The sequence below is a fragment of the Mastomys coucha genome, unplaced genomic scaffold, assembly GCF_008632895.1.
Source record: "Mastomys coucha isolate ucsf_1 unplaced genomic scaffold, UCSF_Mcou_1 pScaffold18, whole genome shotgun sequence".
NCBI lineage: Eukaryota > Metazoa > Chordata > Mammalia > Rodentia > Muridae > Mastomys > Mastomys coucha.
In genome coordinates, this window is record NW_022196900.1 from 85,288,988 (window position 1) to 85,315,529 (window position 26,542).

Sequence of the window (26,542 nt, forward strand, 5' to 3'; positions counted from 1 at the left end):
TACCCTCTCCTGGTGTGTGTGATGTGTATGTAGTGTATGATGTATGTGTGTGTTTGGTGTGTATGATGGGGGGTTATGTAATGTGTGTAGTGTATGTGTGTGTGTGGTGTATGTATGTGTGGTATGTGTGTAGTATATGATGTGTGTGTGGTAGGTGTGTTTGGTTTATGTGTGTATGATGTATGTGTGTTGTGTGATATGTGTGTGTGTGTGGTATGTGGTATATATGATGTGGGGGGGCATTGTGTATAGTGTATGTGTATATGTGTGGTATGTGTTTGGTGTGTATGGTGTGTGGGGAGTGTGTGTGTGTGTGTGTGTGTGGTGTGTATGTGGGTTATGTGTGTGGTGTGTGTGGTATATGTGTGCGTATGGTTTATGTGTGTGTATTGCATGTGATAAAGGATACATATGTATAATACAAGTATTAATCCTTCTGATAGTTGGAGTCATGAATGTTTTAAATTTCCTCAGCTTTATCCTCGGCTTGTTTTCATACAGCAGCTCCTGCACATCAGAAGCTATTTTTAATTGGCAATTAGGAGATTATTAGTGGATTCAGCAGAGTCGCAGGCCGACACATGGCAGGGGAGGAGGCGCAGACTTGGCTAGAGAAAGCCCAGCCTAGGGGTGGCAGCCGACAAGGGGGAGCATGGTGTGGGAACTGGAATGTCCTTTGGGGAGAAACTTGAGCATGTGTATAGGCTGAAGAAAAGCAGCCAATAGCAGCAAGGACGCAGAAATGGAGTCAAGAAAGGGATAATTGAAAGAGTCAGATCCCAGAGGTGCCCTGAGGGGATCAGACCTTGCCCTAAGTGGAGGAACTCCCTTTGAACCTCAGGCCGGCTTCACCCTCTGAGGCTGGGGGAAGGAGGGTGAATAAAGGCAGAAATGTGTGTTGACTTCATCAGTAGGCTAATTCCACACTGCCTCATGCAGCCCAGCACTCACAGTATTTCTATAGAGACCTAGGCAGATCGGAGGGGGTCAGAAATGGAGAAGTCCCAGGCAGGGACTCTTACAGTAGGAGATGAAGCCCCTCATTGAGAAGCAGCAGGGTGTCTTCCCAGTCAGAAAAGTCAGGGTATGGCTTTGGGTGATGGGGAGGGATGGAGTGGAAGCCCCACCTCAGAATTAGCTCATAGGGAAGGCTTGGGAACTGGAGTCTTGCAAATGGAGTGACTAGGCAGACCGGACAGGGGACTTGGTGGAGCTTGCTCCCGCAGCTTGGGGGAAGGAAGTTTCTTCTATTGCCAGCTGGATTCACACAGGCCACTTTGCACCTCTGAGCAGTTTCCAGCCCTGTAATTGCAGAGGAAAAAAAAAAAATGCTAGCTCTACAGGGCTGCTGTGAGGTTTTCATGAAATAATGGCAAGAGGCACCTAGATCAGTGTGTGGCCAGAGAGGACTCAGATCTTCTCCCTCCTCTTCCCCTGCCAATGGCCTGAGCCAAGCATTACCCGGATGGAAAGGGACGGGGGTGTTGGTACCTTGCATTAGTAGGTGCTGTTATACATAACCACTTTTAACACAGCCACCTCTCACTATTTGTGGTGTCATGGTCTATAAAGTCGGTGCAAGAACTGACTTTGCAAATCCTGAATCATTGCCCTGAGAGGAAACACAGGGTCAGGTTCCTGCAAGTCCCTGAGCATATTTTCAGCCACCGATCAATAAGTAACTTCATTTTATGCGTGTTTCTGTTTAAAGACACTTTATTTAAAATATCCAGCGGTCCTTCAAGATCCTGGAGGACTCTTGAACTAACCAAAATCCATGGGTGCTCAAATCCATGTGAAATGGCATTGTACTGTATATAACCTATACACTCCTACCCATAAATTTAAATCACCAATAGATTGCTTGTAGCACCTTACATATGAAGATGCTACATACTTTTAGGTAGTATTCTTTTTTTTTTTAAGATTTATTTACTTATTATATGTAAGTACACTGTAGCTGTCTTTAGACACCCCAGAAGAGGGCATCAGGTCTCATTACAGATGGTTGTGAGCCACCATGTGGTTGCTGGGATTTGAACTCAGGACCTTTGGAAAAGCAGTCGGTGCTCTTACCCACTGAGCCATCTCTCTAGCCCCTTTAGGTAGCATTCTTAAGGAGAAAGTGACAATTTGGAAGTCTGTTCATGTTTAGCACTGATGATGGTTTTTTTTTTTCAACTATCATTGGTTCACAGTTGGTACCTCCGGTCTTAGTTTCCAGGACACAGATTTTAAGCATATGTGAATTTGCAAATATGGAATCCACCAATAACAAGGCCCAATTAAATCTTCAGTTTTCTGATTACAAAGAAAGTAGAGCTACCTAGGGTGAAAGTTAAAATCCCTCAAAATTCCAGCCCACAGCTGAACACACTTAGAATTACTGTGTGGAACTTTCAGTCTGAAATTCATGTATAATTTCACATGTGCCAGTGTCTAAGTGTGAGTGTATAGTTTTTTTTTTTTCACCCAACAGTATTTCTTGAAGAGCCCCCTCTCCCCCTCCTAAAAACCCTGATGTTATTTCTTAGAATATTTCTTGATGTTATTTCTCAGAAACAAGTGGCCAACACAGTAATCAGGATTTCTGTCTCAGCTCTGACCACTCATTGACGTCCGTGTGTGTGTGGGGGGGGGGGGGGCAGTCCCACTCCACGCAGTCATTCAGGAGCCCAGGTTCCTTCCACACCTTTGCTCTGTTAGCCCCCTATGACTGAAACCACATCCCTGGCATATCTCTGATCCAACTCAAGGGCACACAGCCCACAGAAAAGCAAAGCCTCATTGCCTTAAAGCCTGTTTCTACTTCTAATCCACTGGGAAGAGCTCGGTTACCAAAGCCACACTGTGTGTGAGTGAGGCTGGAAAGCCCAGTTTACTCGATCCGAGTGGCCGCTCTTCCAGGTGCTTCTTCACCATCATCAACAGGAGGAAGACTTTTGGTGGACAGCCTTGAGATCCTACTCCGTCTCCATTTTCTGTACCTTAGTACCTTACCTTCCTTTGTAAAACCTGGGATCATGATCTAAACTGGTGAGGACTGCTTTGGGACTCACATCCAATAATGCACCGTGTAGGCGGAAGAGTGTCTTCCTGTTCTTCCGGCGAGTCTGCAAACCGCATAGTGTATTTCAGTCCCTAGTAAAAGGCCTGCCAATATCAGTCAAGACACACTGAACATCAAAGCTTGCTTGATACATCCCCAAGCCTTTGTATTATTAGTTTTCATTTCTCTCCAGTTGCTTCAATAATTTAGACTCTGCTCTGTTTGGAAAAAAAAATATTGGGGGAATATGTATTAATCTATCAGTCATGATTCTTTGTTTCCAAGTGACATTCTGTCACTATGAAACTTACTTAAGCAATAAGATGGACCATCTTACATATCTAAAAGTCCAGGCTCTGAATCAAAGTAAGTTTCCTCTCCCCCCGACCCCCGGCCCCCTGGCAACGGCTGCGTGTTCAGACTAAGCACAGCATGGCCGCTCTAATGCCAAAGCATGCTTCCAGAAGTCTCCTCTCTCCTTAGTCCTTTCCTCTGTTTTTCCCCCCAAGTGAGACACCACCAATCCATTACCAACAAGAGGTATGTAACCACCAGGATTTGGATTAAGTACAATTCTCTCCTGGAGCTGGGTGGGGTCTGCCTTCCTGTGAACAGCATCCAGGCTCTGGATGTAAGGACTAGCTGTCACATGAGCAAGCCAGTCTGTCTCTTGTGATGGTGAAACAGGAGCCAGGTGGGGGTGACGGGTGTACACAGAATGAAACATCTCTTTCTTAAATTGCACTTCAACGATGTTTAACCCCAGTGAAGATGGATGTGGAAGAGGCCAGTGCTGGGGATGCTGAGTTATTGCCTCTGGATGAAACAAGCGTTCCAGAAGGGAAGCGCCTAAGACTCTAAGAGGAAACAAAAAGGCTCAAGAGCCTCAGGTAGTTGCAAGATACACCAAGCCCCTCCCCTAGCGGCACACGGTATCCTATGGATGCAACTTTCATGATTTGTCACTTGTGCTGGGGTGGGATCCTTTGAGTCACCAATGTTCCTTTAACTAACCCCAATAAACTGACTGGTTCAGTATGCCATAGGTGCCTGTCTGGAATGAGTACACCTTTGTTCATGTCACCACAGGAAAAGTTATGCAACATGCTCTCAATGCCTCCTCTCTATCACCCCCTTTATCCACCACTAACTTTCATAGTATCTTTCTGCTTCTTCTTTTTTAATCTGATGGTCTTATCCTGACGGACAATCATGGTCCATACTGACTACATGCTAGTACTGAGGCAGCAGCCACCTCTCTGGAGCCCAGCCTTTCCTTTCTCCTGCAAGCTTCAGCATTGCTGCTGTTGCTCTCCTGTGCCCAGCACCGCATGCAGGCAAAGGGTCCCCTTCCATCACTGTACTGATGATGTAGTGAGTATCCTGCACACCAAGAAACCCAAACCAAGACAGGTCACTTTTCTGCTTGAAAGTCCAACACCTTCAAGAAATTCTTCTCTAAGATGCCCATGCCCTTCACCTTCCCCAAACTTCTTCTTTATCTCACTTCCAACAGAACAGAACAGCTTGCAGGTCTCCATGTGCCTCCCTTTCATGCCTCTGTTCTCTCTCTCTCTTTCTAACTGTCTCTCTGTCTCTGTCTGTCTCTCTATCTCTCTGTCTCTCTGTGTCTGTCTCTGTCTCTCTGTCTCTCTCTGTCTCTCTCTCTCTCTCTCTCTCTCTCTCTCTCTCTCTCTCACACACACACACACACACACACACACACACACACACACACACACGTGCGTGCACAGCAATGCAGAAACATTTGATGAATGGCAAGAACCCTTGAGCTAGACGTTAGCCAGGGCTCTCTTCACAATCTTCCACTAAGAGCACTCCTTAGAAAGCGAAGAGGAAACAGAACCTGAAAGTTTAGGAGAGTGGCGACTTTGAATTTAGCCTAAGTCAACAGGGCAAGTCTTTAATTTTATCACTGCAATCTATGCAAACATTATATTCTATGTAGACTACACAGCATCGTCTTGTCTTAATACTCAGTTATTATTTCCCTTAGTCCTTCAAATTGATCATTCAGAGAGATGCTTCTTACTATCCTCTCACTTTTTCATTAGCTGTCCTCTCGCCCCCTGCCGCCAGGACCCTAAGCAAACCTGACAGCTGTGCAGACCCAGAAGAAACAGCTGTTTTTCACGTCCCTGGGGGTCAAGAGCACAGCGGCGGCGAGGCGGGGTCTGGAGGCTCCTCCCCTCCCCCCGCCCGCCGCGGGGGCGGAGCGGCCGGGTCCCGCCCGCGGGGGCGGAGAGGGAGTCTGGGCGCCCGGCAGTTCGGCTTGGCTGGTTCCGGGTTGAGAGGCTGCGCTGGACCGAAGCGGTGGCCGCTGAGCTGGTGCGGGTAAGGGGCCGCGCGGGGCCGGGATCTGCGGTCAGGGTCGGGCAGCTGAGCGGGCCGGCACCCCTCCTCTGCTCTGCCGGGCAAAGCCGCGGTGCGGCTCGGTCTGGCTGCTCTGTCCCGCAGAATTCCCCATCCCCAGCTCGACCCCCTCTCAAAGCTGTCCGGTTCCGGGGATTCCAACCCCACTGTGGCCTCCGCCCCTCTTCGGGATCTCCTCCTCGCAGCATCTATCCCTTGGGTCCTCTAGATCCTCCTCGCCTGGAGTCCCTTCCTTGGGACGCCCTCGGCCTCTCTCCTCCAGCGCCCATCTCTGGTGGCCACCTAGGACCTCGAAACCGAGCTCCGGTGCTCGCATCCCGGGTGGCACCCACTCGGCACCGAGCCCTCGCGCCTCCGGCGTCGCAGACAGCTCCCCCCGCGCTCCCCGGCGCCTGTCGCCGGTGCCCCCGTGGGCCTGGCCCCCGGGTACCGCCCCCAATCGCGCCGCGCCGGCCGCCGGCCTCCCGGGCTCCGCTCCGCGCCGCCCCCGGCGCCATGGCGTGCAGCCTCAAGGACGAGCTGCTGTGCTCCATCTGCCTGAGCATCTACCAGGACCCGGTGAGCCTGGGCTGCGAGCACTACTTCTGTCGCCGCTGCATCACCGAGCACTGGGTGCGGCAGGAGGCTCAGGGCGCCCGCGACTGCCCGGAGTGCCGGCGCACGTTCGCCGAGCCCGCGCTCGCGCCCAGCCTCAAGCTGGCCAACATCGTGGAGCGCTACAGCGCCTTCCCGCTGGACGCCATCCTCAACGCGCGCCGAGCCGCGCGACCCTGCCAGGCTCACGACAAGGTCAAGCTCTTCTGCCTCACGGACCGCGCGCTGCTCTGCTTCTTCTGTGACGAGCCCGCGCTGCACGAGCAACACCAGGTCACTGGCATCGACGATGCCTTCGAGGAGTTGCAGGTGCGAGGCGGACAGGCGGGGGCGTAGGTGGGGTCAGGGTTCCAATAGGGGCGAGGGCCCCAGGCCGACTTAATGCCAAAGGGGCGGGGCTCCGGCGAGGGGCGGGGCGGGGGCGGGGTCCTTGGGCATCTCTGTGTCTACTGGGCTTGAGATCTGGATGGGAGATAAGTCGAGGTGGGATGGGATGTTGGACAGAGGCAACCACAGCTGGAGCAGATGATGGCTGAGGCTGAGGCAGAATGGGAGACATCAGCTCCTTCTGATCTTCTGGGCACGGGAAGGACCACTATCAAAGCTAAGCTGAAACTCGGAGTGGGGTGTGTGGGAGGGGTGAGCTGCCACAGAATTCTGGCATGTTTGGGGCACAGTGGGAAGCGGCTTGCTGCTCCAGGTGTTCATAGAGATCTAGAGTGAGGACCGGGCCTTGGTTGTACCATGCAAGTGAGGGTTAAGCTTAAGACGTGCAAATTGTTCAGAGGGCCCGTTTTGGGTGCCAGGATTAGATCAAGCAAGGTATGTGAGGTGAGGGTCTAAGGTTGGCATCAAGTTCAGATATGGCAAGAACCTTTTTTGGATTCAAACCAGGGTAGGGACCAATTGAGAGTGGAACCAGGAATTAAAGATTCAAGATTGGAGAATTAGACTCAAAGGTGATTGGAGGAGGTGAAGACAAGCCTCTAGGAGTCCCCAAGGCCTCGTGATGACCCCTCTTGTCTTCTACATCACAATCTTCGAGCACTCAGTTGAGCATAGCCTTTAACTGCGGCTAGTCTCTCCTAAACCTTTCCATTGTCACTGACAAGAGGGCAAGACCCTGCTCCGTGTCTTTAATACTCCAAGGCCCCACTCAAACATTTTCCCTTACAAGTCTTCCTCAAGCTCCATTGGTGCATATGTGTGTGTGTGTGTGTGTGTGTGTGTGTGCATATACACACACATACAGACAGACAGACAGACATGCATATATACATAATATATGTATATATGTATATATATGTGTGCTTATATAGAAAGAAATACATATATAGAGAGAAATATAGGTAGATACACATGCTGAGAACTACATTTTCCTGGATGTCTTCTATCAATAAGATAGTATTGATATCAATAATCAATTTTTTTATTGTCTATGTTTGAGTATTTTGCTTGCATGTATGTATGTGCACCATGTGCATGCGTGGTACCCAAGAGGCCAGAAGAAGGTGTGAGATCCTGTGGAACTAGAGTTACCCATGATTGTGAATCACCAATGTGGGTGCCGGGAACCAAACCCAGGTCATCTGCAAGAGCAAGAGCTGCAGCCTCAGGTGTGGGGCTCTAAAGGGAAGCGTTCCAAGATCAGCTTTAATTGGATAATGCAGCACAGTTTCCAAATTCTCCCCATTAGAGAATTCTCAGTTACACATTCACCCAATGGAATCCTCGGTTACAATCTTGATGGAAAGATGCCCACCAAAGTCTATTTAATGATCCTCAAGCTTCTTTGATCCTCTTCTCAGGCTGACCAATTCCAACCCAGCAGTTCTCCTCCCTGACTTGGGGATACCAGTCACAGATAGTATCCCCCTCAAGGTAGCAACAGCTTTTTCCTTGGCATGTTTATTGCCCCCAAACCGGGCACAGGTTTAGCGCACAGGACTTAGCAATAAAACTTGAATGAATGAATGAATGAATGAATGAATGACCAAACTTGGTCTACGCTCACCCCAACTGGAGGATTCCAAAGTGGAAGATGTTTTTACTTAAAAGAAAAAGAAAAAGATGAATGAATAGAGTCACTAACCTGTGAGTGGTGGGTTCTCCGTCCCTCGAGATACTTAATCAGGAATTTCAATACTCACTTTCCTGCCTGGACTTTGATGAGGATGATGAGAACTTATTGAAGTGTCTAGCGAGGGTAGGAGCACCAGCAGCTCATGTTCCCATCCTTCCTCTTCCTGAGATCTCTCTAGAACCCCTGGCTAGCCCTTCCTCTCGAAGGAAGAGACTTGCCTTCATGTCCCCTTTGGACTTAGGCAGGTGCTGGCAGAGAAACTTGCCTCCCCTTGGGGAGGCTATCATGAGAGGTGGGGTTCAGGCCACACTCTATTCCCAACTGCCTCTCCTGCCTCCTGGGAAAGCGGGCTCATTAGCTGCTGGGAATGGAGCAACCTCCACCCTCAAGGTCTGCTCACCCCCCTAGCAGCTATTGGCTGCTGGAAACTGTGCTGGAGCCCCTATCCTGGGGAATGACAGAGAAGCTGCCAAAGCCTTGGAGATCATCTGGTGCGGAGCTCCACTTGACAGATGGAGAACTGGTAGAGGGGGGGAGGGGGCTTGCTGGAGGTCTTGAAGGCAGAGGAGTCCAGGCTCATACACAGCTGGGGTCTCCAGGCCCCCTACCCAGAATTAGGCCTGCAGCTTTTACCTTTATCCTAAAGCGTGGAGGCTACAGAGTGCAAAGACTAGTAGCTTTGTCTTTATCAGCGGGCTGCTCCACCCTGGCCCTGCCATCTGCTGGCTGTGTGACCTTAGGAAAATGACTTGTTACCTCTGAGCCTCTGGCCCCTTGATGTGGTATGCAGAACTGATCTGTGCCCTAGATGCTGGAGGGCAGGGGGTGGTGGTGGTATGCACCCTGGTGTGCTGCATGAGTTCAGTCAAGTCACCTCAGTTGTCTGAGTCGCCCCCACCCCCGTGTCACCAATCATATTCCCAGGAAAGGTGACGTAAGGGTTAATAGTTCTTGATCCAAAGCGAAGAGAACTGTGCCTGGCACAGTCAGCAACCATAACTTTTAGACATCTGTGTTTATTCTAATGACTATGTTTACATAGAAAGTGGGACAATATGACATAAAAAGCCAAATACCCCTACCTGTGGCTAAGCATGACTAGAATTACTGTATAGTTGTGTAGAAATCTCATGTGTGTGTGTGATTGTGTGTGTGTGTGTGTGTGTGTATGTATGTGTGCACTTGCGCGCCCATGCGTGTACATGCACATGCATGTCCCCCAACTACTGCTGAGCACCTGGACCACAGAGCAAAATGAAGGGAGGAGCCCATCTCCAAAGAGTTTGGGGTTCCCAAGCCAAGGGCTGCCCCCAGCTGTCCTTGTAATGCCTCGCATAATCTTCATAGCACCTGCTGTGGGGACTGTTGAGATTTATTCTCTTGTAAATGGAGGCAGGCTCACAGAGCTAAGAGATAGTGTCAGGGTCAAGGACTTGGGACCTGTTCAACTTGGACCACATAGAGCCTCTCTGGTGCCTCTGAAGGCCATCCCCTGGGCTCCCCTTTATCACCCAGAATTGTCTCCTACCCACCCCGCCTGGTTTTTGTATCAAGAGCACTTAGTACTAGGGGCACAGTCTGTTAGTGCCAGCTGACGCAGCCACAAGGGCAGGTGGCTGGGATGTCACTCTGATCAAGCAGGGCATCCAGCTCCCTAGCCATCTCAAGTTCCTGACCCCCAGAGAGAGGATCGGATTCATCCGAGCCTCCCTTTCCAGGCCTCATGTGATCACTGGAGCTTTTCCTAAGGCGTGCCTCAGTGCCAACAAAGGCATCAGGGCTGGGCCTTGGATGGGAGCCTGACAGGCTGGGCACAGGGATGAAAGCCACGGAGTCAGCCCCAGGAGGGGAGAGTAGGGTTGGGGATGGTAGAGCTGAGATCTTTGCTCTGACTTTTTCTGCAGGGTGAAAGGCATGGGCTTCTCTGAGCCCTCTTCCTGATCTGAGAGATGAGAGCCAGAGCAAGGCTTTTCGCCTTCCATGGAAAGAGAGAGAGTCACTCCTATCCCAAGGGGTACCCTGGTCAGACAGACAGATGAATGTCTCTGAGACAGAGCACGGGCCACAGGGTGGGGAGCTGAAGGTTGAAGTTGAGGCTCCAAAAATGTCATTTTCTGGAACAAAGTGGTCTGATGACAAGGCCAACGGTGACAAAAATGCCACCTCTGAAAAGCAGAGTGGATTACCTGGTACTGTGTGATGGGCACAGTCCCTTTGAGACAGCCCTTCCTGTCCTCAAGAAACAGCCACACTCTTCAGACACTCCCTAAGACCGGGAGCCTGGGAACTTGCCTGAGTCCTCCCTACAAACAGGGGGAAGGGCTGGAAGCTCCAGCCTCTTCAGCAGCCCTCACCATTGCCTCCAGGAGCAACCCAAAGCACTGGAGCTGCAGACACCCTCTGTACCACGCTCCCCACTTTATATAGGAAACCAGGTTTGGCAGAGCTCTGTACCCATTCGGTCCAAGGTCCTAGCCTGGCTGACCACTTCACCTCCAGCTCTGCCGGACACTGAGGATTTGGAGGTGAGATCAAATTTGGATTCAGGACTGACTTTAATGTTTTGTCCTGGCCTCATATCTATGTGCCCGTTGGTCCTGTGTTGAACTCAGGATATAGCTATCCAATCCTGGTCCTCCCATGGTTCTGGGAGTCTGGCCCCCTCGTGGATAGGTAGCTGTTTCCAAAGTCTACCCAACTCACTAAAGTAATCCAGGTCAGGACAGAGAGGGTGTGAGCAGAGGAAAGGAGCATATTAGCAGCCACTGCCAGTGCACCGTGAAGGGACTGGGCACGCACACTCTCTCTCCTCATCCTTCTCTCTCAACTCACAACCATGGCCTCATTTACAAATGAGGAAACTGAGGCACAGAATCTGTGCTTAGGTAACACCACCAGGAAGCCAGCCGGACCTTGAATTTGGGTCATGAATATGGCCAGAGGCACAGACGCGTGGGCACAGATGCAGATGAGCAGTTGTTGGGGATGGGTGTAAAGATGGGAAAGCGGCTTAACTTGCTTTAGATGGGCTCTGGGTCTGGATGTGGCTCGGGGGTGGGCAGGCTTCAAGGATTTAGGTGTTGATCCTGAAGATGCTGAGGGAACTAGGGACAGGTGTGAGCAAACCGGTGTGGCCTGTCAATTATATACCAGGAGTGGTGCATGACCATCTGTAGGAGGGAGGCCCAAGGACGGGGAAGCAGCTGTATTACCAGGGACTGTGAGGACTTGGAACACCCAGGTGAGGGACTGGGAAGAAGGAAGAAGGAAGGAAACAAGACCACCCTGGGTAGGAAAAGAGGCAAGCAGTGCCAGGATTCTGACTCAGGATGACCAGATGGAGGTTAGAATCCATATTGATGAGAAAGGTCACTGAGGCCAGAGTCAAAATGGCATCTATAGCATCTTCTCCCAGGATCAGGAAGAGGGACAACCTCGTAGCATAGGTGTGTGGGCCTCCCATAATCACTGTCTCTGTACGGATCCTTCCAAGTAGATGGAGAGCCCCAGGGCCTTGCAGCTGATAGAACTGTATAGCTGTGTGCATATGTGATCCTATAAGGTGCCCCTCCATTTACTCTCCTGCCATGATCCAGCTCTGATGGGTGCCGAGGAGTCCAACTTTCCCCAGGTGACATCCAGGGCCTCCACTCCAGCCCAGCTAGCCCTAGCCAGCCTTTCCAGTTTGTGACTCTACCCACTTGTCACCTGCCTGACTCTGGCCACTTCCTGCCTGACCAGTCCTTACCACTTGGAATGGCCAGAGGAGCCCTGTCCCCTGCCTTCTGTGTCTTTCCGTCAGAAATGAAGTCAGACCCCAGTGTTCTCTGTGTTCCAAAGTCCTGTTTCTCTTGGTCTTAGGGTGGCTTATCGCATGACTTTTCTTGGTGATTCTGGACAAAAAGGGCAATGGTAAACCAGAGAAGTAACTGCACCCACATACAGCTTGGTGAACCAACCAGTCTACTAGGGTTCCTTACAGGAAGGACACTGGCTGAGAGATTGCGTATAGAGACATGGGTGGCTCTCGGAGCCTCGTCATGGAAAAGGACACTCTAGCATAGGTGACAAATCACACAAATGGCTTGTGACTCTCCCCGGTCAGTTAACCTCCTGTATACTCCCAAGGCTGCGGCTGGGTTTATCCAGTGGGGGAAGCAGTGGGTATTGAGTGGCCAGAATCTCAAGTGAGGGTCTAATGACCCCTTTCCCACTTCCGAGAGGGACTGTTAACCTCCCAAACTTGAGCAGGTAGCCACAGCTACTCTGCTTTTGAGACAGGGGTGGCCATGTCATGCCTGGAGGATAGGACTCCACAGCCATGACAGTAGCACCTTAGATCGACGAGCTCACCCTGTGCAGCGTGTCATGTCAGGAACCTCGCTGTTTAATGGTCCCAGCACCTCTCTGAGGCCTTTGCCGTTATAGACTCACTTTACAGGCTGGAGACCCAAGATGGAGGAAGGTGTTACTGACATTGCTAAGTGCTGACGATGGCCACACTGGATGTAAGGGGTCCTGAACATGTTTTTGGAGTCACCCAGGACCTTGTCTCTGTCTCTTAATAGCTTGGCGACTGGGGCAGCTATGCTTACCCTGTTTTTCCTCTGTGGCTACTCTGTCACCTAGGAGTTTATTGACAGTTTCCTGTTTGCTAACTGGCCTCTCAACTAAGAGTGTGTTCTCTGGCTTACTCTCCCCTGGCAGGCTGTATGGCCATGGGCCAGTCAGTCCCTTCCCTGAGATTTGCTTCCCGTCCTGGCGATGGCAGGGGTTGGAGCAGATGGTCCCTCCCACCCCTTCCTGCTTCTGCCATCCCAGGAAGCAGGGAGGAGCCGCCTGGACACAGCAGGGAACCAGGACATGAAGCAGTGACAGGAGCCTCAGATGGGACCCAGTGTCAGCATCCCAGGCACCCTGTGAGTGCCAGATTATGTGCCCTGGAAGTCTAAATACATCATACTATTATTACATCACTTCACACTCTCCTCCGTAGGACCTAGGATTTATCCCCATTTTTGCAGATGAGGGCCCTGAGACCCAGAGAGGTTAGATGACACCGTGGGAACACACAAGCTATCGAGTGACTGAGCCAACTTTCTCACCCAAATCTGTCTGATCCTGGGCTGGAGAAGACGGAGGAGTGGGAATGAAACACAGCTCCCCTCTGCTCCCTGCACCCACCCTGTGGGCTCCAGGATTTGGGCTTTCCTGGACTCGCTATTTCCAGGGCTGTATATTGGGCCTACCTCTGCCTGCCTGGGTTCTCCTAGGCTGCTCTCCCTATCTTTCTCTCCCCTGTCAATGTCATAGCTGGCTCCTCCCATCCTAGCATCAGGGAGCTCAGACCATTCCCAAGGTCCTGGTCTCTGGGCAGGTTCACCTTGGCAAAAGTCAGAAACTAGGCATGCCTGGCCCTGTCCTAGGTACTGAGGGTGAGAGCAGCTGCAGGTCATGGTCCCTGCCTTCAAGAGCCCAAGATCTAGTGAGAGAGACTGAGAGGCAACCTTATGGGTGGAATACAGTGTGTAGAGCTTGGGAATCTGGTTCAGTTAATAGGGTGCTTGCCTAGCATGCCTGAAGCTCTGGGTTCGATTCCCAGCACCACTTAGACTGGGTATGGGGTTGCACACCTTTGGGAGAATCAGAAGTCCAAGTTATTCTGTGCTCCATAGTGATTTCCAGGCCAACCTGGGCTATCTGAGACCCTATCTCTAAGGTGGCGGGGGCAGGGGGGAATGGGATGCATTTGTCACTACAGTGCAAGGCTGGGCCCTGCACAGAGGAAATGTCCGACAGCAGGGGAGAGCTGGGAGCTGGGCTCTTAGGGACAGGTGACCTCTGAGTCATATGAGTACCCTGAACAGAGGCCACATTGAGCAAGGGCAGGGAGACAAGCACTGCACAATGCTTAATGCTGTCCAAGAGAACTTTCTGGAACACTGGGAGAGTTCTGCATCTGTGCTGCCTGATGTTACAGCTGCCAGTCCTAAGTGGATATTGAGTCCTTGAGATGAGACGAGACCAGTACAGCTAAGAAATTGAATTTTCCACTTCATTTCATTTTGACCCATTGCCGTGTAAATAGCCACATGGAGCTGATGGCTGTCATGCTGAACCACACAGGTATAGACAGAGATGACTAGAGACGGTGGGGGTGGTGTGGAAGGCTTTGAATACTGCCCCAAGGCCTTGTGCTCTTCTTTCCAGACTCTCAAGAAATCCTGGGGGTTGGGAGAAAACTTTTGATGTCCACTGAAGATGCTGTAGGGGGCATAGGGCACAGATGACCTGGTCCTGAGGCTAGAGTTTTCAAAAGAAGGATGAAAGGTAGACTAAGAGCTGTGGGTATGGAGACCACAGCTTGAGAGCTGACTGGTCAGGTTCAGAGATGAGTCCCAGGGTTCTAGCTAGGATGGTACCAGTGGGTACTCTTCACCTGATAGAACTGCCTGTTCTCAGTAAGGAAGGGGAGGTCTGATGTCCCCAACACTGTGGTGAGTTTGTCCAGATCTCGCTCACTCACCCAGCCTTGACAGTGCTGTAGGCATCCTAGAAGACCTTGATGTGTCTGTGTAGAGAGGTGAAGAGTTTCCACTGCCCCCTGGATGGACATAGGAAGAAGAGAACACCAGTCTTCCTCAGATCCTGGGTCCAAAATCAGTGCAGAGTTTGTCTATGCCCCAGGATGTGCCCAACAAAGTGAGAAATCGGATTTCTGGGGCCTTGGGGTTTCAGGAGGCAGAGGCAGGTAGATCTCTTTGATCTACAGAATGAGTCCCAGGGTAGCCAGGACTACATACACATGGGGACCACTATGTTGTGTGTGTGTGTGGGGGGGGAATGTTGTATTAGCCCTCTCTCCAAACATCTACCTCTTGATCAGGTGAATTCCCACGCTAGATTAGATCCCAGGCTGTCAGGGGCCAAAGGAGCCATACTCTGCCTGTGCTGAAGTAGGCCTGCCTGTCGAGGACTTGGGGGCCCAGGAGCCTTAGGAATGACCCTCAGCTGCTAGTACTGCAGGCTGAGGAGCTGACGTTCAGTGGGGGCAGATTTCCCTCTCATGAAAAACAAGCCTACCTGAGAGGACTCCAGGCTCTGGTGTGTGCCAGGGACATGGAGCTGGCTCCTGGTTTTCACATCTCTGTCAGTGCCCATCCAAGAATCTCACACTGGTGGCTTGAGATCCACTCTGAGGGAAGCACTGACCCCAGAGGAATTGGATAGCAGGAGCAGGGCTGACTGGCCTGGCTGCCTTCTCTTCTTTCTTTCCTTCCTTCTCTCCTCCTTCCCTCCCTCCCTCCTTAGTCCCTCTCCCCCTCCTGGGAACAGGTCTGGTGACGTTGTGTGAGCCCCCACAGTCCTCAGACACAGCCACCTCTCCCTTTAGTGCTTCTGCTTTCCCACTTGTGACTTTTATCTGTACCATTGTCTCATACTGAGGTGGCTGCTAGAGTTCTCCCATTGTGTCTGTTGAAGGTCTCTACTCTCATAAAACATAGCACCTCCATTTTGTTGGTTACCCCTGTTTCCATGACCACAGCATCCAGAGTGGCCTGCCCATTGCACAGTCTGTCGTCTTTTCCAGAGTGTAGACCTCCCTTGCTCTTTGCTTACTTTTCCAGTTTATTATCAGTCTTTTCCACTGGCCTGGAAGTTTCCCCTGGGCAGAAACTGCCTCTGTCTTGTTCTCTGTTGTATCTTCGGGGCCTCAGTAGCACCTGTTTAACATAGCTGCTCAATAAACACTTGATAAATGAGTGAGGGATAGTAAGCAGGCGATTCTGTGTTCTCTGCCCCTCCCTTTTATGTTCTCCCAGCCATTTCTTGCTGTCAGTGCTGAGATTGTGGAGTGACTGGGGCCAGTGTTTGCCAAGGATATCCCTCTGCTCTGACAAGATGGACACATAAGAAAGAGATAAAAATAGGAACCAACTGGGCAGTGCTAACACACACCTTTAATCCCAGCACTCAGGAGGCAGAGGCAGGTGGATCTCATTGAGGCTAGCCTAGTCTACAGAGTGAGTCTCAGAGTAGCCAGGACTACACAGAGAAACCCTGTCTTGATAAAAAACAAAAACCAAGACCAAGGGGGGGGGGGAAGGAACCTGTATTCAGCCTGTCTGTCACACTTGGCCTAAGCTGACCGGGGTCCCTGGGACTTGCTCAGGGTCTCTTTTCATGGAAATTCACTCACACAGCCCCTTCTCGGGGCCCCAACAAGTACCAGACAGCCCCTAGGTGCAGACCACAGAGGGAAATGGAGCGGTAAACCATGAAGAACCTGAATGCTAATATGAGGAAGGAGGAGGGACAGACAGGAGGACACTTCCTATGATACCGACAGAGCCTCAGTAACTGCAGATAGCTGGCTCTGTTGGGGACTATCTATCCCCACTCCTGTTTATGTATTTGACAAATAAACAAATACATCTGCCATGTGCTAGTACCACTCTGGACACTGAGGATGCAGGAAGATATAACAGCAAAGGAGCTACACAGAATTCCCACCCTTAGAAAAGCCCCAGCCCAGTGAGCGAGGCAAGCAACACAAACACGCACACGTACACGCACATGCACATGCCACTGGCGAGTATGGTCCCTTCTGTCAGTAAAGACCCTCCAAGGCTGTGTGAGGGAAGGTGCCTCTGTCTGCCGGGTGGTCAGACAGGACTCTGGTTGATCAGTGAAAGATAATAAGCCTGAGCAAAGAGTATGTGGAAAGTTCCAAGGCTGGAGAGTGAGATTGCAAAATGCTTGCCTAGCTTCTGGGCCTGCTCCCCATCCCCATCCTCCACCCTGACCCCATCCCCACCCCTCATCCCTATCCCTCACCCCATCCCCATCCCCATCCCTCATCCCCATCCCTCATCCCCACCCCATCCCCACCACTGACCCCATCCTCCACCCCCACTCCCATCCCCACCACCAAAATAATGGATGAAGGAGGGGTGCCATTTTGACTGGACAAGAGTGAGAAGAGAGGAAAGAGGAGATTGGGGAGAGTCACTGAGGAGTGGGTAATTGAAACAGATACCAAACACTTCAGTGGTCAACATAAATAACACCCAATGCAGTGTTTTCTTCAATAAAAATTAATGCCAGAAAAATCTATAAAGAACAAACTACCGATGTTTTAAGCAAGGCCCTTACAAGGAAGCCAAATGGAACTCTAGACAGGAAAAAATCGCAATACTGAGCCTGGTTTGGGTCAAAGGGGGAGGCAGTGAGTGCAAGCATGTGTTCGTGTGTGTGTGTGTGTGTGTGTGTGTGTGTGTGTGTGTGTGTGTATGTGTGTGTGTGTATGTGTGTGTGTCCACGTGCACGCATGAAACCTCACCTGTCAATGCTAGGCAGTAGTCTACTCTTTAAAAAAAAGTTTATCTTTGTTATTCTTTTTACATTTATTTATTTTTATTTTATGTGTATGAATGTTTGCCTGGATGCATGTCTGGGCACAACATGCTTGTGGTAGTCTGAGGCCAGAAGAGAACGTCTCATGCCAGACACTGAAGTTATAGACTTGCAAGCCACTTTGTAGGTGCTTGAACTGAGCTTAGCTCCTCTGCCAGAGCCACAAGTGTTCTTCACAGCTGAGCTATCTCTCCAGCCCCCAGCCATGTTGTGTTGTGTTGTGTTGTTTTGAAGCAAGATATCTCATTGGGACCTAGAGTTAGGAAGACTGGCCAGTGAGCCCCAGGAATCCCCTTGTCCAGTCCATAGTGCTGTGGTTACAAGCATGTGCTACCACAAACAGCTTTGTACACCAGGGCTGGGGCTTGAACTCAGGGCCTCGTGGTAGCATGGCAAGCATCTCACAGACCGAGCTACCTCCCAGCCCCCAAGTCCTGTTTTCATTTCTAGAGGCAATACCTCACCTGTCTGGATTTGTTACTATGGATTGCCTTAGGGTGTCAGGGGTGCTGAAAACATGAAACCCGGCTTTAAGCTTGTAGGCTCCAGCTCACCATGCCGGCCCTGACTGGTACATGCTGGCTGTATGTTTGGGGCCAGGTTCTTGACTTCTTTGTACCCTTTTTTTCTATTTGAAAATGGGAGTAGCAATATTGCTCCAGGAAGGCTCCCAGGACCTAGAACCAACAGAAGGCTGGGAGCAGGGCCCAGCCAGGTGAGCAGAGACTACAGGCATAAGTCTGTGTTGCTGCAGCCTGGGTTTCCATCAAGTGCCACACGGATGCCAGCCAGTGGCAAAGGGGCAGGCTGAGGGAGCGTATGCAGAGGCTATTTGGCATCAGGGTTGGGGGGACTAGAGAGTGAGGCCTGGTAACTCATGACTGTGACCCTAGCTGCTGAAGAAATTAAGGCCTGCTGCCAGCTTGAGGCCAACCTGGGTTACATAGTGAGTTCTGGGCCAGCTTGGTCTACAGAATGAGACCCTATTTCAAAATAAAAAGAGGTCTAGGATATGGCTCGGTGGCAAAGTGCTCTCTCTTGGATTTAGGAAACTCAAGAGGATATGGTGGGTGAACTGTAAGGAGAGATGGGCATTGGGGTTGGGGGTCAAGGGCAGAATGGGCCCCAGCTGCCAACAGAAGGCTGCCCTGGCTGTGTGTGGCCTGCTCCCCCATGCAGGCCCTGTGTGTATTTCAGAGAGAACTGAAGGAGCAGCTTCAGGCCCTTCAGGACAGCGAGCGGGAGCACACGGATGCACTGCAGCTCCTCAAGCGACAGCTGGCAGAGACCAAGGTGAGCCCGCTGGGTGTGGGTGTGGGGCGGGCAATGCTGAGGTAGGGCTGCGAGGATGGATCCTCCAGCCCTCTGAGGAAACCTAGCTTCTGGATGCACGATTGTGGGTGGGAGAGAGGCAGAATGGGTAGGAGCTGAGCTTTTTAGAAAGTGAATGGGACCCACCCCCAATGTCACCGATCGGGTTGGTGCCTCAGTAGGGCCATTTCTCTTCAACTGTGACACAGTTGTGGGACCAGGGACCTTCTGAAGACTTCTGGCTCTCTGAGGGGCTGAACACATCTGCTTGGTCACTTTTGTTCTTCCTGTCCCTTTTCTCCGTTATTATTTCCTCCCTTACTGCCCAGGAGCCAACTGTGCCATGTCCCCTCCAAGCCATGACCCATGTCATCTCCCCTCTTAGACTCAAGCATAGAGATAAGGACTCTGAAGCCAGGAGTCATGAGACAAACCTGTCACTCAGCACTAAGGGTGGGGGGGCTGCCCCAGGAGAGTGTTGAGTCTCGGGCCAGCCTGGGCTACATGGCAAGACCTTATCTCAAGATGTTGGGGGAACCTGATTCTAACTCTGAGAAGTAGGGGGAAATTCTGTTTCATGGTCTCTGGATACAGTGATGGCAAAGAGCCTTTTATCCCTACCCTGAAAGGAGTCCTCACGGCCAGGCCTAACACTGACCCTGTGACCTGTGACATTGGGTAGAGCATATCCCCGACCTTCCTGTTTGGTACAGTGGGGGGCTCAGACTAGTTCAGTCTAGAACATCGGGGCTGGAAGGAGAGCTTCACATGCATGGGGAGTCTGGGAAATGACTTGAGGCTGACCCTGCTCTACAAGATGAAAGACAGTGCCACTGGAGCACAGAGCCCTGGGGTCACCTGGCCTGGAGAAGCCATTGGTAACCTCCATCTGGGAATCAGCTGTGGCCACCAACCCACAGTGTGGTGGTCTTGGGAGGGTCATGACAGACATTTCTTCAGGACATTCCAGAGGGCTTCTAAGCAGGGCCCCTCAGTGGGAGAGAGATGAGAGACAGCCATGGACGGGGTTGTGACCTCAGTGTTTCTCCTTAGTTTCTCTGTCCAGCGACTCCACACTGCTCCCATGAGGAGAAACAGATGCGAACCTGTCTGAATGGGCCTGTTTTCCCCTCCGGCTGTGCTTGCCTCGTTCACCCCTCTTCTCCCCCCACATTCCTACTCCTCCACTGACCTCCTGCCCGCCTTTCCTGTCCATCTGTGTGCTGCTGGGGGCCCCGCCCCCCTTCACTTTCCCCAGCCTGGCTTCCTGTCTGGACCGGGTGTATTTATATAAGAAATGCTGATGGAGTTTTGAGGCCATATTTCACCTGGTGTCTGACTGGCTTCGCTGCCGCTCCTGCCTGCCCTCCAATGGCCTCGCCTGGGGGCCTGTCTGCTCTCCCTCCTCCAACCGTGTTTTCCTTGGTAGGCTCTAAGATGACAGGTTCTTGGCAGAGTGTTTCTGAAATGTCCGCAGCTGCCCCAGACCCAGTGTGTGTCTGGGAATGTGGTAAATCGGACTGCCTTCCCCACTAAGGAACTGAATGACAACCTACATTCAATGCCGGGGATCCCAAAGATGAAAGGAGTCATGAGAGCTAGACGCCCCACCCCAGACCCAGACAGTGCCTGACCTATAGTAACTAGTTGTCAAGCAAATTGAGTAAAAAAGTAACAATAATAATAAAACACCTTTGGAAGTAGGAAAGTGTAATCCTAGTGAGGAACTTTCAACCAGGAGAGACTGACAGACAGGCCTGAGCCCCTAGCCCCTCCCTGCAGCTTCTTTCAGTGGTAAGAGTTTGGGAAGACCCAATAGGGTCTTCTGTATACAGAACTCCTGGGCTGCCACTCTGATATGCCACTTCCTGATCCCCTCTGTCTCCATTCTCTTTCTCCGTCTGTCCTCTCTCCTCCTGGGGATGCTGGATTCATAGCATAGAAAGGAAACAGTCTGCCCCCAGCTTTGTGATGCAATCTTAAAGCAAGTTCCTCCATTCCTGTCCCCTCCATCCCTCAAGCTGCCCCTGATCTCCAAGCCCGTGCTGGCCCTAGGGATGCACACAGGGACAGGGAACGTGACATTCCTACCTTCCGAAGGGCTTGTACAGGGCTAGAGGGACATACTGGCAGTAGAGAAGAATCCTCACCTGCCTAACACCTGGAAAAGTGAAACAAAGTCTTAGGGCCAGAGGGGAATGGAGTACGGGGGGCGTGGGGGGGGGAGGGGGACTCTCTCCCAACTAAGTCTTGGGGATACACAGACACAGAAGTAGACTAACCCAGACTATCAGCAGCCATTGGTGAAGAGTGCTGCGAAGCAGGTTAGCAAGAGCCAGCCAGCCAGGGTAGCTCTGAAACCTAGAGGCCCTGGAAGACTGTTCTAGAGGATACAGAGAGGTGGAGCCCATCCTCCCTGACAGGCTGCTTCACCCTCTCTGGGTGAGAGACTCCGGGAGGCCTCTGGCAGCCGGTGCCTCCATCCGCTGCTCCTCAGTCCACTCCTTCTTTGTCTTCCAGGCCTGTTGGGTGGGCATGCGCAGGGAGGCTGGCCCACCGCCAGCTGTTCTTCCTGCAGGCCGGCAGCCACCACAAGGGAGAACAGACCCTAATTGAGCCTTTGTGGAGCCTCCCACAGAGCCCCAGGCACTGAGCACAGTGGGGTTGCTGACTCTAGGAACTGCCAGCCAGAAGCCCACAAAGTGAAATTGCAGAGGCAGGCCCCACATTGTGGCTACATCCTGTGTCGCCTGAGTATCCGTGTTCCTCAAGCTGCCCCCCTCTGCCTGCCTACCCCCACCCCAACCAACACTCCTCCCAACCCAAGAGCCCAATCAGAAACTATCTCTCCATGGGTGTGCCTGTTAGAAACCACCGCACATCAGCTTTCCCTCTGCCTGGGGGTCCATCTGATAACCTTCTCCACCACTCCCCTGCAATGAGGCTTTTGTAACCCCTCTCACAGAAGGGAAACTGGGTAACACTGAGAGCTCAGGTAGTTGAGGCGGCTACAGCCAGAGACCCAGTCACTCCTGTGCCTCCTCTTGGGCCTTAAGGGAGTATCTCTAGGTGTGTGCAGACCGCCCTTGACCGTGTGGCCTTGTTCCCACATTGAGGGTCTTTTGGGGGCTGGATGGTCAAGTAACCACCAAGATTTGTCCGTCCTTTGACTGTTTATAAGGGTCCCTGACCTCCAAGTTCCCCTTTGTCATCCTTTAGAACCTATAGATGCGCTGTTTAGGTGGCAGACCACTAAGTCCCGGGTTGGACACATTAAGGATCCCCTACCTAGCTTTCCCATTCCTCCTTCAGGCGGAGAATCCAGGCTATACTCACGCCCTTCACAGCCTCAGTGGCCCCGCCCACCCACTCATGTCCATCACAGCTTCAGTGGCCCCGCCCACTCACTCATATCCTTCACAGCCTCAGTGGCCCCACCGCGCCTTTGCATCACTCTCTTGATGGACCCGTTGGAACAATGAGTCCGGTCTCACTCCCTTGCTTATTACCTGTGTGCCGGTCCCTGCCTAGCAAGCCTCCCCTCCCCCATCTCTGTCAAAGCTCCCCCTCCCACTAGCAACTGGACACAGTATGGTTCACACTGGGTCCCACCTAGACTTTCCCACAACCCCTGACGATTGCTCCCCCCACAGTCCTCTACCAAGAGCCTGCGGACCACCATCGGGGAGGCCTTTGAGCGGCTGCACCGACTACTGCGAGAGCGGCAGAAGGCTATGCTGGAAGAGCTGGAGTCCGATACTGCCCGCACCCTAACCGACATTGAGCAGAAGGTCCAGCGTTACAGCCAGCAACTTCGAAAGGTGCAAGAGGGGGCCCAGATCCTACAGGAGCGGCTGGCCGAGACTGACCGGCACACTTTCCTTGCCGGAGTGTCCTCACTGTCAGAGCGGTAAGTGCCACCTGCCTACAGTCTTCCCCAAGTGCCTCTCCCAACCTAACCAAGGCAATGAGGGCGTTCAGGGAGATGGGCTGTCAGCAGATAATTCATTAATCACATTATCACCATCATTTATAGGTATCTGGTATAAATGTATTGGAGGTCTCCCACATTCCTATTATTCTGTGTATAATATATCCTGAGTTGAGTGTGGTGACTGACACCTGTAAACGCAACACTGGCAATGTTAAGGCAGGAGGTCTGTCACAAGTTTAAGGCCAGCCTGGGCTATGTAGTGAGTTCCAGTCTGGGCTGCATAGTGAATCTTATCTCAGAACAATATATGCGTATATATTCTGTCTGTATTATAACAGCATAAGCAATATTCGATGATGTTATAGTTATTTAACACACTTTTGTGCTATGTGTCACTTATATATTTTATGCTGTTTCATTTTGGGGAGATGGAGTGTACATGGTCATCTGTGCGAAAGCCAGAGGACAAAGTCAACTGTTGTTCTTCAGGTGGTCTCCACCTTGAGGGGTTTGTTTAGGGGGAGGGAGGATGGGGGGGATGTTTGAGACTGGGATTCTCTATGAAACCCTAGCCAGCCTAGAATTCACTCTGTAGGCCAGGTTGGCCTCAAACTCAGAGATCTACTCGTCTCTACCTCTTCACTGCTGGGGTTAAAGGCACACACTACCACAGCCCGGTCACCTTGTTTTTTATTTTTGTTTTGTTTTGTTTTTTATTTACGTGTATGTGTGTGTGTGTTTGAGTGTATAGCACCAATGTATGGATGCAGCGAGCACTCATAACCACTGATGTGTCTCTCCAGCCCCGACCTTGTCTTTTGAGATGAGGTCTCTCACTGATGTAGAACTCTCCAAGCAGCCAAAACTCCCTGGCCAGAGAATCCTCCTGTCTCCACCTCCCCAGTGCTGGGATTTCAAGTGTGCACCACCACACCTGTTATTGTTTTAATGTGGGTGAATGGGGATCGAACTTAGGACCTCCTGCTTTTGAGGTAGGCACTTTAGGAACCGAGCCATCTCCTCAGCCTCTTATTTACAACAATCCGGATAATATGTATCATTCTGTATAGACATTAGATTACCGTAACCTTCTGAGCCTCATGCAGAGAGTTACAATACTGTCATCTTCATTTCACAAGGATAGAATCTGAGGCTCAGAGATCAACTGGTCAAGGCTGCTTGGGCTGGTGGTGAAGCCAGAGGTCAAGCCCAGGCTTCTCAAAGTTCCCATTCATGGCTTCCCTGATTATTGGCTTGTTGGAGATCAACCACTAACATCATGTGCTTGATGTGGCCCTGAGCCAGCCACTGAGCTAAGCATTTTTTGTCCATACTCCATGCAGCCCTAGGAAAGCAGGGTCTAGCACAGTACCCCTTTGCACTTGACTTTGGCCAGAAGCCTGAGAAAGGACCACACAGTACCCATTTTACAGAGGAGCAAACAAACCAAAGATAACAGAAAGGTCACAAGTGGGAGAAGCCGGCACTTGTATCTTAGGTCCCACAGACATGCCACTCATGGCTATACCCTGGAGGTGGGTACTGGACCCCACAAAGCTTTTTCTCCCTATGTCCTTCCAGGCTCAAGGGGAAGATCCATGAGACCAACCTAACGTACGAAGACTTCCCGACCTCCAAGTACACGGGTCCCCTGCAGTACACCATCTGGAAATCTCTTTTCCAGGACATCCATCCAGGTGAGACTCTGCCTGTCCTCTTGAGAGGACAGTGGGAGAAGTATGGATTGCTACCTGGGCCCGGGTGTGACAGGTGGCAGCACAGGAAGCGAGCAGAGTGCCGGCTCATGTTCTGTTCTGCTCAGTTCTTTAAATGCTTCATGTCACTAGGACCCGCTCAGGTCCTGGGATGCTTAGCCCAGTCATCCACATGTCACACTTGTACGATTGGAGGCTCGGAGCTAGAGCAATGGGATGGCCCCAAAGCCTATGCAAAAAAAAACCCTCTACTAGATGTTCCATTACTGTGTCTGTTCCCCAAGTGGAGGGACGGATGTTCCCTGTCCTGACACAGGAGTCAGAGTCTAGCCACCTGGATGGATTTATTATTGTATTCTCTAATGAATGTCCCTCAGTTTCAAGAGTCAAGAAACAGACAAGTGACCAGCCCTTGACAGTCTAGCAGGATAAGCGCTCTGACATGAGACATGCACATATCATAGAAGCCAGAATATGGCAGCAGCAGGGGTGGGATCAGCATCTGAGGGCAGAGAGGAGGGGGGATTAATCAGAAGTTCCAAAGAGAGCATGGCCTCCTCAGGATGTCCCCAGTTGAGCCCCAGCAGGGATGGATATACTCTTGCAGGGTATGGACGCTGGATCACAGAGCTGGGCTTCTCCTACAGGTTGCAAGCCTCATCAGTATGCCATCCCTGCTGTCCTAGGGTCAGAGGCGGCCCCCAATTCAGTATCTAACAATGGGTGGGGGAAGAGAACAATTTTTAACAAATTTAACTGCTTTCCTGTGGGTGCCCCCCCTACACACCTCTAAGGGAATTTCATACCTAGCCATGTGTGGATGAAGCAGTCCACCTGAAGAGAGACAAGAACCCCAAGATCTTTTTCTCTCCTCCTCTGGGACCCAGGGACACCCCTCAAGTAGGTGGTCTGGTCAAGAAGCTTTCTGCCTCACTGCCACCTGCTCCATTCCTATCATAGATGCCTCACCCCGTCCATCAGTCAAAGCCCTCCAAGAAATCACACTCGGCTGTACTGAGCCATCTTTAGGCTGTGCGCTACCTAAATTCTCTGTCCTCTGCGCATTTGTCTGGGGACCTTGGCACCATCTTCAGTATTGGACAACCAAAACTCACTCTCCTTTGTAGCTTTGCTTTTAAACACCTCTGCTGAACCTCCGCCATCCGCCATCTTGGTTTCCTGGTCATGATGCCTCACACAGTCTGTGTGGGCTCACTTTCTCTGGACTCTGAGTTTTAAGGGCCCAGAGGCTGGGTTCATTGTATCCCCAACAGCCAGCAATCAATGTTTGTTCAAGAAGGAATTAGAAAAATGGATGTTAGACCCAGGTGTGCCTATAGTATAGTGCCTAGTGTATACAGTAGGTACTCTATAAGTGTTGAGTAAAGGGCCTTGCCGCAGGTCCTTAGATACTCCCCTTCCTCCTCCAAATAGCGGGGAGGGTAGTATTCCTTTTTTTGCCTCTGTCACAAGTGAGCAAATGATTGCTCCAGGCAGGGTATACCTCCCTCTGTACCACTGACCAAGAAGGTCTTGCTGGAGGCCCTGTCCTACACACAGGGGGCTAGCAGCCACCGTCCCTTCCCCTCTGTTATAGCAACCCAAAGTGTCCCCAGCCATGGTCAGACTTCTTTTGAAAACAAAATTGCCTCAGTTGAGACCACAGGCCCTGAGAACACTGCCTGCAAAGGGATGGAGGGGACAGGGGTGTGACCTGAGCATTCTGCCCTGAGGAAATGCCCCTGGGACTTCAGACAACAGTGACCTGGTTGGCTGGGCCCCTTTCTTTGTCTGCAGAACCTATGAAGTCACTCCGGCTCCTCAGTGAGCCACCAGAGCCTTTTATGTCCAGATGGGAGGGCTGCTTTCCCCCCAGGGACCTAACTGTAGCTCCCAGTGGCTTCCTGCCTCCCCCTCCCTAACAGCCCAACCTGCCCATTGGGTCACCCGAGAACCCCATCGAACACCTGTCCCCTTCTCTGGAGCCTCCATGCTTCACCACCTCCAGTCCCCTGCCCAGCCCCCCAGCCCTTCACCCCCCCCTA

At 51.5% G+C, this 26,542-nt stretch overlaps 1 protein-coding gene across 2 annotated transcripts in view; it reads left to right on the forward strand.

Moving 5' to 3' along the window:
* The first annotated feature begins 5,825 nt into the window (after nucleotides 1–5,825).
* Nucleotides 5,826–26,542, forward strand: part of Trim62 (tripartite motif containing 62) — a 27,432-nt gene continuing 6,715 nt past the window's right edge. Inside the window, exons 1-4 of one of the 2 annotated variants that reach the window (XM_031378740.1) lie at nucleotides 5,826–6,346; nucleotides 18,717–18,830; nucleotides 22,502–22,758; nucleotides 24,364–24,479. In XM_031378740.1, coding sequence (XP_031234600.1) covers nucleotides 5,939–6,346; nucleotides 18,717–18,830; nucleotides 22,502–22,758; nucleotides 24,364–24,479 — 895 coding nt within the window. In that variant the 5' untranslated portion in view covers nucleotides 5,826–5,938. The remainder of the gene's footprint in view (nucleotides 6,347–18,716; nucleotides 18,831–22,501; nucleotides 22,759–24,363; nucleotides 24,480–26,542) is intronic. The other variant, XM_031378741.1, reaches the window with a different exon arrangement.